General features: G+C 33.5%; 1 protein-coding gene across 1 annotated transcript; it reads left to right on the top strand.

Moving 5' to 3' along the window:
• Positions 1–5921: 5921 nt before the first annotated feature.
• Positions 5922–10935, top strand: LOC129222545 (uncharacterized). Its single transcript, XM_054857058.1, has 2 exons — positions 5922–6570; positions 9365–10935. The coding sequence occupies exons 1-2, from the start codon at positions 5971–5973 to the stop codon at positions 10337–10339; spliced, it is 1575 nt and encodes a 524-aa protein (XP_054713033.1). The 5' UTR covers positions 5922–5970; the 3' UTR covers positions 10340–10935.
• Positions 10936–11160: the final 225 nt, after the last annotated feature.

Below are 11160 nucleotides of genomic sequence, written 5' to 3' on the forward strand. Positions count from 1 at the left end.
TAGGCTTATGAAAAAATACCAAATTTCAGTTATATAACACAATTATTTTTGAAGTTATTAATTTTGAAAAATTGATTTTTTTTTTTTTTTTTCTTTTTGAAAAAAGTTTATATTTTTTGGCACCTTTTGACTTGGAGCGTTTCTCAATTCGCAACTCCAACGAACTATAGGGGGCACTGAAGTCACTGTCTAATGGCGGAATTGAAAACTAAAACAAACGCACATGGTAACGAAGAAAATGCTAAAAGCGTTGTGATTTTTGTTCGTACGTATGATTTTTTCGCTTTATTCTTTTTAAATTAATTTTCAAAGTCTTGATATTCTGACCCACGTAGAAAGAAATGAGAATTCAAGAAGCATTACTAAACGTCAAACATTAAAGCAAAGTACATAGTTCATAGTTCTAAGCAACCATTTTGACGATGTTGAATTCGATATTTATCAATTCTTGATAAAACTAAATAATAATTGTGGCCTGACAAGAATAACAATTAATGCTAGAAAATTTAATATGACATTACAAATTATTACCAAAAGAAGATGATACTTCTTTGCTTTGCTTTGGCTAGCGCTTGTTTTCCATTTGTAGCTGAGTTATTTCTCTTGAATTCCCGAATCGGTTAATTTAAAAATTTTCTGTTTCGATTTTTCTAATTTCTGAGTTACGATTTAATTGTGTCATGTTATGCAAATCATCAACAAAATTCTCACGGATATATGGTGGTAGTTTTATTTTCAGTTGATTGACAATTATTTCTTTTTACTTATCGAATTCTGTAATCTTATTACCATTTTATTCCACTCATGATAAAAATTGAAAATGGTTTAACTAAAAACGCGAAATCTCGCCAAGGCTACTTTGCTCGCACAATACCAAAACTATAACCCTAAACAAATTTGGCGATACCTTTCAGCTGAGACTAAAAGGAATAAAGTAAATTCTTTCACGGTTAAACATTTTTCATTTTGTTCTATGATAATATATTCAAGAAAATATTTTGCATACTGTCCATTCCAACTAAATGCTGCTGTAAAATATGGTAAGTTTAATTAATTTAAGATTTAAAAAAACCCCATATTCTTGCAAATTCATACAAAACAATAAAATTTTTTACCTTGTATAACGTTATCCAAGTTTGTTAATCCAGTATTTTCGCTTTTACCAATTATTAAGGAAATAATGAAAACTAACATTATTTTGAGAAGCTCGAGAATACTACTAAGGGACGAATTAATTTCTGTAGCTGAAAAGCAAACTAAGACACATCGATTGCGTTAATAAATACTCAGAACAAACTGCCTGTGTTTACGTCAACAGACAAACGTGGAACGCAACGTGGCAATGTTTTAGTTTCATTTGCAGTTTTGTAAATCACCGCAAGGTAGCGCATTCGAGCGCTGGAGTTCCGAATGACCCATTCGTGTTGTGAGCATTTTTCCCGATTGTTGTGTTCGATTTTGGAGTTGGGTTACAGGTTTAGTTGGGGTTCAAACGAGATCTGTCATTTGGGTAATCAGGGGAGGGGGAGAGGGGTCAATTGGATTTTGAAATGCATTTTTGTTTACATTTTATGCTTTTTTTCGCAATAAAATGGATTGATTTCATATCCTTCGCCCCCCTCCCCGGGGGAAACTTTGAAATGAGGGGTTACAACGATATACATAACAGTTTTAATGTACAATATTTTAAAATTCCAAACATTTTTTAACTAAATGGAAATAATCATCTTCAAAAATAAAATTTAAAAAAATTCCCTAAATTTCCGGGGGGGGGGGGGGTTCTCGACCTTTCCTATTTTCATGCTTTTTGTGTGGTACACTTATTCCTCCATTTATCGTATGCTCTTGCGGCAACAAATATTGACAACTCAACTTTTTGCTATTGAAATGAAGTGAAGCGCTACATGTTGTCATTGCGCCAAGTTACACGTTCGGATAAATCTGCAACGGTCTACCTCTGAGGTCACAAGAATGGGTGGAGCTACGTAACCTACTGACGTCATATTGTTTCTTTTGCTAGTTGATTTTCGCGTTTGATAATTTTTTCTTTTCGCTTTTCGATCTTATTTTTTTTATTTATTTATTTCTCTTTTTTATCTTTATTTAATTTTTGTTATTGTTATAAAACAGAAACGGAATTAATTTTTTAAAGCAATGACGGTGTTACTTCATATTTAATTAAAATATTATTTTTTTAAGATATAAATTTGGCGTTCTAAAAGATATGATTATTTTATTCGAAAAATGGGAGGGAGGAGGAAATATCAAGATTAGTTTTTCAAGTTCTTTACCAAAATATGTTTATTTTAGCTGTTTAAGGGAAACATTTTGTGGGGGAAAATAGGTTTTAAGTTTCTCTGTAAAATAAAACGGTATACGAAAAAAGAATGGAAAAAAGAACGAATTTTTTTGTTAAGAAATAATTTAATTCCTTTGAGCCGAGAAACAACAGGAAATATCTAACGTTTATTAGCATAAATAAATAGATTGTTGAATACACGTGTTTCGGGGTTTCCAGGAACCCCTTTTTCAATTCAAAGTTGTGAACTTTTGGATGTAAAGAAATCCGGTAAAAATCTGTTTATTTGTATTAAAAAACATTGGTTATTTCTTGTTAATATTATTATTAAAGTTTAAAATAAGGGGTGACGATTGTCGAAATAAGTTTATCAAGTTACTCAACCATTATATTTTTATTTTAGCTATTAAATAAAATTTAATAGTTAAATGGGATAATTTAATAGCTAAGTTTATGGGGAACAATAGGTTTTAAGAGTCCGTGAAATAAAACGGCTGACAAAAAAAAAACAATGAAAATGGAAGAGCAGGGGTGGGGAGGGGGCAATATTGTTATACAAAATCCAAATTATTTCTAATGATGAATAAGAGGAAACAGAGGTATGGATTAAAACGAAAAATATACATTACTAAAGTTTAGTGCATTTGTGCTCAGGCATCCTAACTTCTTTAAATGACTGCTTTTGACAAAGTTTCTTTTTTTTTTTTTTTTGTATTATTTTATGGAATTAACTAGGATGACTTGAATAAGAGTCTCCTGCTTGTTTCGCTAAGCCGCAGACCCGGTTCTATGCTAAGGTTGGGCACGGTCAACTCGGCCTTTCATTTCTTCAGTGGGTCGATAAAACGAGTACCAAGCGTGCTTGGAATCTAAACACTGGGACTCCGCGTTCGGCTGACCGGAACGTCAGATTTTAGTACCCCAGTGCCAAATGTTAATCCATAAGCTTTGTTGATTTTTATTTCAAGGATATAAAGCTAGCAATACGTTTCTTAAATGAATAAACTTGTAAATATAGGATAGAATTGAATAAATTTAAAATTCTGGGGGAGGGGGAATGAAATGAAATGGAAGTGTAACTTTTTTCTCTAGCAAATACTTGGTAATAGGTTAATAGCAGATTAAAGTAGCAGAAATAGCAATACCTCCGTAGTCAACATGTTAAATAACACTAGCCTACACTCCAGGGTCCCCCGTCAAGGGCGCCCATATAGGAGGCAAGTGGGGGATCAAGCCCCCCCTCCAGATATTAGAATTTCCTTGCTTTTAGTACTTTTTTCTTTGCAAAAGTGTAAAAATATTTCTTCTCTAGCCATCAATGAATAATTTATCAAAAATGTCACACTTCAATAAGTCTAATCTGCACTGAAATCGGTTTCTATGGGGAAAATATCCTGCTAAACCATGAAGAAAATATCTGAGCCCCCCCTTAAAATTATGCATATGAGCGCCCATGTTCCCGTACCTACCGCTTATACATGATTTCATTGGTCAGATGGGACCCTGAAAACAGTTAAGTTTCTTGATCCAGACCAGGAGCTGGGCAATCCCTGATCCAGCACCCTCGGAGACATCGATTTGGAATGGAAACTTTGGAATGGAAAATGGAGGTCCTCGTGATCATGACTGATTAAACGTGACGTGAACCTGTCACCATTAGCATACACGGAAGATCTCCGACCAGCTGCATCGAACCCGCGACGCTGCAGTTGCGAATCCAACGCCCTACCGATCCAGGCGAATACGGCCACATGTTAAGAACATGCAAAGGTCGCTGTATCATTTACCTGGGGACCCTACTCAATGGGCTTCTTTTTTCCTTCTAATGGATTTTGCCGCAACGCTGTAATTTGAATTCTTGACGTCAAAATTCAAATGAATTCCAGGGGCAGGATACTGGATGTTATGTGTTGGATGTTGCGTGCTGGATACTGTTTTCGCTTAAAAAGGATACGTGAAGTCGAAAAGGTCGTTAATAAATAATTCGATTTCGAGGAGCATGGACGCTACCATCCAAGGGAAGGAACATGCTAGCGGAGGCCCGTGGACCAGAGGACACGGACGTGCCACCACCTAAGGAGGAGGGACATGCTCGTGGAGGCCCGAGGACCAGAGGTCATGGGCGCCACCAATGAAGAAGGTGGACACGCTCATGGAGGCCCGTGCACCAGAGACGTTTGCATCATAAGCATAGAAAAATGAAATCAAAGGAAATCAACTATTGTCAAGTAAAAACAATAAACCACACCAACACAACAACACACAAACATCCACACAAACTCGTGATTGCGAAAGACATAGTCAAAATTAAAATTAATTTTTTTTTATTTATTTATTTATTGATTTTCCAATTTTTAAAAAACTATTCGAATAATTATTTAGTCATTTAATTCTATTCAATTATTCAGTTCAAATGTTACATTTTTCTGATCACAGTATTTCTAAGCTGTTTTGTATTTGCCCTTTGCTTAAAATGCAGTTATTTTTACTTTTCTAATTTAGTATTAATAATCATTAAAAACATACTTAAAAATATTTTTAAAGTATTAAAAAGTTTTTGTTTTTAAATTATTGCAATTTTATTTTTTTAAAGTCGACGGGGAGGGGGGGGGGACACCTTCTTGCCAATTCAGGTAAACATAAGCGATGTAATAATACTAATCGTGATGTATTTTGCAGTTTCTTTAAGATATTTTGTAATTTTTCAATATGTTTAACTAATCCAATTTAGTTTTTATAGATCATGGATGAAGAATGTTCCTAAAAATTATATAAACACCTAAATATAAAAGAAAACCTAGTGATTTATGTTTAAATTACTTATAAATAACTAGTAAAAAAGTTAATATAAAAAAAATGTCTTTTGAAAATTGATTTTTGATTTTTTTTTTTTTCAAAAGCCGTGAGGTATAAGAAATCCTCCTTGCACCCCCCTCCCCCTTGCCGGCACCCATGTGCACATCTCTTATTTCCTGTGGAAATAATAGGTGTCATATCATTGTCGTATCATTAAAATTACAAAAGTACAAGAAAAAAGGAGGAAAAGAATGAGTAAAAAAATAGCGAGAGTAAAACAACTTAAATCCGCTTATTTCAGACCGGCTGAAGAAAATGTAGCTCCACCCATTCCGATGACATCAACTCAACGTAGCTGTGACGTCAGTGGTAGACCGTTGCAGATTTATCCGAACGTCAAGTTACTCGCGCCTCGCATTCGTACGAATCACGTGTAGATAATCCTTGGAATATTTTTACCATTTTCTTTTCCTTTCTTGTATTGTCCAAAAATGTTTGAATAAATGTGTCACTTTTGTGTAACTTCGCCGTTAAAACTCGCCAATTATAGCGATAAATACCCAAGCGCATGCTCAGGTATCTTCACACAAGGGGGAATTGGGAACGGAATAAAGTTATACTGAGAACTACTTCACTTCATCCAACCGCAGTCGACCGGACTCCGACTCGTGAGCTTTTTTTCTGTACGCATCGACGTAAGAGCGCAAAATGAGGAGAAAGTAGGGTTACTAGTTCACTAGTCGCCAAATCCGACCAATCAGTTGCCAGTATTTGTTTGGTTCCGTGGTTCCGTTTATTGCTGCTTTTTGTTTACATTCTTCCGGTCTCATTCTTGATGGGACGAACTTCAGCGTAGCTTAGATAACATTCCCAAAATGGAAACTTTTCACATTTGTTGGCTTGCAATTTTGAAAGAAGCAAACAAACATAGAGCTTCATTTGTAAAGAAATCGGTTAAGGAATTCGGGACTTCTTCAAATTTTGATTTGACTCCCAATCGTCTGGAATATCTATATAAACATGGAGCTTTGATGATTAATCTTGTTGCTCAAGGTATATTAAAATCGAGCCTACAGCTTCCCAAAATTCTCGATGCATATAATCAATTGATTTCAAAAGAAAATTGTAAAATATTTTCTCTCAGCAATGGACCAGGTGTTGAAATTGTGGGATTTGTTTATGGATTTAAGAAACATATTAATGCTATCAAAAATGTTTCCATTTGTCTGGCCACTAAATGTGAAGAATGGAAGGCTGTTTCTGAGTCTTTACTAAGTGGAACTTTACATTCTTCGTTCACTGAAGTGCTTGGGGATATAACTTTCTGTACTCCTTGTAATTTTCATTTTCTACCACATGAAATGACTGCTTTGAGTTCAGAAGTGCGTCAAAATGTACAATATTGTGATGTGGTGCTGATGTTTAAGTCTTATGAATTTGCTCCTGATATAAATTTATTCAAAACAATTTTAGAAGTAAGTAAAAAGTCTTTCACTCTGTTAATCGTAATATTTTCCCTCTATACTTGGGTTTATTATTATATTGGGTGCCCAAATGGGGGGAGGGGGGGCATGGCGCAGACAGTGGCATTGAAATTTTTAGGGGAGGGGGGGGGCATTTTGTTTTTTCATTTTTGGAGGGTCTTCACGATATTTAGGGGAGTGCACCCCTCTGGTTTATTGTTTGGTAATTTCTTCATATTTTTTGCAGATTTAGGTGTTAGTTTCTTAGTTTGGTATAACTTTGATATACCCGCCCCCCCCCCCCAAAAAAAAAAAATTACGCGCCAAATCTGGCACTCCCTACAGACTTTTTAGGGTTGCCGTTTCTTAATTTGGTGTTGCCAATTTAGGTTTTTTTCAGCTTTTAGTTTTTTTTCAGTTTTTAGATTTTCGCTGTTGGGGCATTCCACGGTATTTTTGACATTATGTAGAGTCCGTAACGTGACCTTTTTTTGCCATAACTTTTTAATTTACCGTTTGATTTGCCAATTATTTTGATTTGAGCTGGTGTGTTGGTAGGAAAAGATCAAAATAAAATAATATGCTAATCAAGCAGTAAATTAAAAAGTTATGGCAAAAAAGGTCACGTTACGGACTCTACATAAATGTCAAAAATACCGTGGAATGCCCCTGTTGCCAAATCTAGTATTTTCTTGTATTCTGTACCATTTTTTGAGATTTTTTTTTTAAAGTTTTGTGGCAACAATTTTTGGATTTCATATATGTTTTAGCGCTATTTCATTCATTCACCATTTCTATGAAATGCTCAAGCAGATTTCTGACTTTCTGTATTTTCCAATTATATATTTTTTTCTATTAATTATTTTTATCTTTTAGCTTTTAATATGCCTACTGTACTGTATATAGTGTTGTTGAAAAGTTTCAGGGAATTTTGAGTCGGAAAATTGATAGTTGTTCTTCATTTTCGTCGGGTAGGCCGACAGTTGGAAGGCCAGGTATTATTAATTGTTTATTTGTGCATCATTTGGCTCAGGATATGCAGATGTTAGATTTTTTGATGGAGGTTGGATTGAAGGCGAGACTCCATCAGCAAGAGAAAAAAAGGCGCAAAAAAACAGGTATTTTTCTTGGCGAGAAAAAAAGTCGCCAAATTTCCGATTTAGGGGGGGGGGGGTATCAAAGTAGTTTCCTTAGTTTTTATGTTTTGCTTTGATAAATGTTTTTGTATTTAACGAGGTAAAAAAATCATTATCAGGTATTTGACCAAGTAGGAGACCTTGGACCGGTTTCAATTATTACTATTTTTTTTTTTTTTTAATTTATGACACAAACAGCACACTATGTCACAGATATATACTATAACACAGATTTTCCAACCCTTTGAATCATACCTAGAAATGTGGGTAAGTGTCATCTTTTTGTGAAAAAAGAAATGCAAAGGCATATTTATGAATGTTGAACCAGCAGAAACTCAAAAATCTCTATTGACTTATCATTGCAAAAGCATTAAGCATTAATGTTTTTAAACATACAAGGGAACAGTTGCCGCTAGTTTCTGAAATGCAACTGAAACAGCACTGGTGATTCACAACACTGTTGAAGAGCATTTTAAACCTTTTTTTAAATATTTCAATATAAACAGTAAAATCTCTGAATCCTTTAAAATAAACTAATTATTAAAAGTAAGTTTATTTTTAACTAATTTTTACATACATATAACATTGTATAGGAACCATGCAAATTTCTTTTCCGAGGGTCAAATTGAATTTGTATTGTATTTCTTGGTTTTCAAAGACTGCCGTAGTTCTAGTGTTAAAAGAAACTGTTGCTTTCCAAAAAAATTTAATTTGCTAATATTTTTGTTGGTTTTGTTAATGTATTGTTAATCCTTTAAAAATGTGCTTAGATTCCATTCTATGTTTTACTTTTAGATGAAATAAAATTCAATATTTGGCATTAGAATATGCAAATATTTGGCCTTGATTACAAAATTTGTTATTTTGCAAAATGACCGTTCATTGCACCACACTTTCAAACCATTTAGAAGAAAGAGTTATGGGCAGCTTGATTTTTAAGACCATGACCAATTAAAATGACACATAAATCCCATAACTTCAGGGATTGGTTTACACACCTGGGTGCCCCGGGCACAAACTATCGATTTCATACGAAAAAAGTTAATAATTAAGATGTTTTGCAAGGAAATTATTTAATATAAATCTAAAATAATTTTATGGTTTTCATGTTAGAAATTTTTTTACAGTCGCAGATGGAAAAACTATGATACAAATGGTAAAGGTAAATCATCATGTGCTTTCTGCGCATCAATGATCCTTTATATATATTCTCCTTTGTTTTCTTGTAGTAAATTCATCTATAATGTCCTCATAATCAAGTTTTAGGTCAAACTTCTATTGATAACAGAGCTAATAAAGATAATTTACCAACAAAAATGAGAGTACGCAAAGGACACTTAATTCTCTTCAATAGCGAAAATGATCGTTCTCCACAACAGTTGGCTAATATGCTTTCATTTAATAAAAAAAATTGGCAAATGACAAAATTTTTTTGTTTTCTATAGTTAGAGGACCTGAACACTGGTCCCTAAAAAATAAAAAAAAATAAATAAATAAATTGATGACAGAAATTTGGTGCCCCGGGTCCCGTATGCCCTGCCGTAAATCAGTCCCTGCATAACTTAATTTCTTTCAGTTTGTTATAAATTTGTGCCATACATCATCTGTTATGTTTCGAAACTTGTTCTGTTTGTATAATGTAACTCATAAACTTACTTTTCTTCCTACAGGAAATTCTTTCTCTCATGAAAGAAGATGCTCTTTTATTTTTCTTTGATGGAAAAACGAGAATGAAATTATTTGAAAATGTAGCTGGCTGTGGTGAAATTTTATATGGACCTCAAAAAATTAAAGTGAAAGATATTCCTTGTAATGATTCAATTATTAAAATTGTCGGGCAAAAGCCGAACCAAGAAGGTAATGTACGTTTTGCATTATGGAAAAAAACTGTACCTTCTAAGAAATGCAAGGAAATCAAGCCAACACATGAAGCTAGTACTTCTGAATTATCACAAAACTTCAGTTCATGCAAAACTGTTTTTAATGACAGTATACCACAAACTAAATTAACTGCTACAACTATTAAAGAGAGAAATTTGCAGAATTTCCTTTCAAATGAAGAAAGTGGATCTGATAAAAGTAGAACGATGTCTGAAATTTCTCTCTCGAGCAATCATTCGACAAATCAAAAACTTTTAAAAACTGACTCTTCCCCAAACCAAACTATGGTCTTAAGAGTTAATAAAGAGGATTCAGGCTGTACAAAGAGTTCAAAAGTATCCAAGTTGACATGCATTAAAGATGTAAACTATCAAAAAGAAAACACTGATGAGTCTAAACTTGATGTCATGATTGAACATTGTGAAAAAATGATTTCTGATTTAGAGAAGAACCTGGAAAAGCTTACTATAAAAGCAGACTCTTCAGAGCCCTTACATGAACACTGTTGCATTCATAATAGAAAAAATCCTCACAATTCTTGTTGCCTATCACAATTGCGCGCGCCATGCACCATTTTGCATTCACAATGTTGTTGTAATCATTCTTGTGACCATTATGCAAGTCATAATGAACCAGTGAAACTCAATTGTGCTCAGAGAACCTCTATTTCTTCTGGAAATAATATGCCGTATTTATTGATACCTTTAGGAAATGAAGCTTTGTTCACCGACACTGTTACTAAATTACTGAATAGAAACGAATGATCAACAATTATTAATAATAACATTGTAAAAAATGATTTCTGATTTAGAGAAGAACATGGAAAAGCTTACTGTATAAGTTCACCCTTCAGAGAACTTTCATAAACACTGTTGCATTCATAATAGAAAAGTTCCACACAATTCTTATTGCCCAGCACATTTGCACACACCATGCTCTATTTAATATTCACAATGTTGTTATAATCATTATTGTCATCACTTTCCAAGTCATAATAACCAGTGAAATTCAACTGTGCTCGGAAAATCTATATTCTTCTGGAAATAGTATGCCATATTTGTCAATACCTTTAGGGAATAAAGCTTTGTTTACGAGCACTTACTAAGTTACTGAATAGAATCTATTAATTATGTAATGCAGAGAAAAGTCAATGGAACAATTTGAATATCTAGGCTGATTTATAATGATAATGAAGGTTTGTTACATTTTTTGGATAATTTTATGCAGTAGCATTTTCTACAATGGCTTGTTGCAGAAGATTTTTGATATGATTGTTATATTATTCAAAACTTTTTGTAAAGAAAAGATACATTTTATTTTTTATGACTATTGCATAAGACTAAATCAAACTTTGTTGAAGGGAAGGAAATAAAACTATTTTCAATTTTTGAAAACATTTTTAAGTTTCTTTTTCTTTAATCTTTTCTTTTACATCAAATTATATTGTTACCAAAAAAGGTTTCCCGCAGACTTCATAGGGAAAATTTAACTTTTTATAGTTTTTTTATGGCAGGTGTCATGTACACCCTAAAGCAGAATACTACTAAATTTGCGACGCACGTCGCAGAACAGATGTTTGAGCTGC

This window comes from Uloborus diversus, chromosome 5 (assembly GCF_026930045.1).
Source record: "Uloborus diversus isolate 005 chromosome 5, Udiv.v.3.1, whole genome shotgun sequence".
Lineage (NCBI taxonomy): Eukaryota > Metazoa > Arthropoda > Arachnida > Araneae > Uloboridae > Uloborus > Uloborus diversus.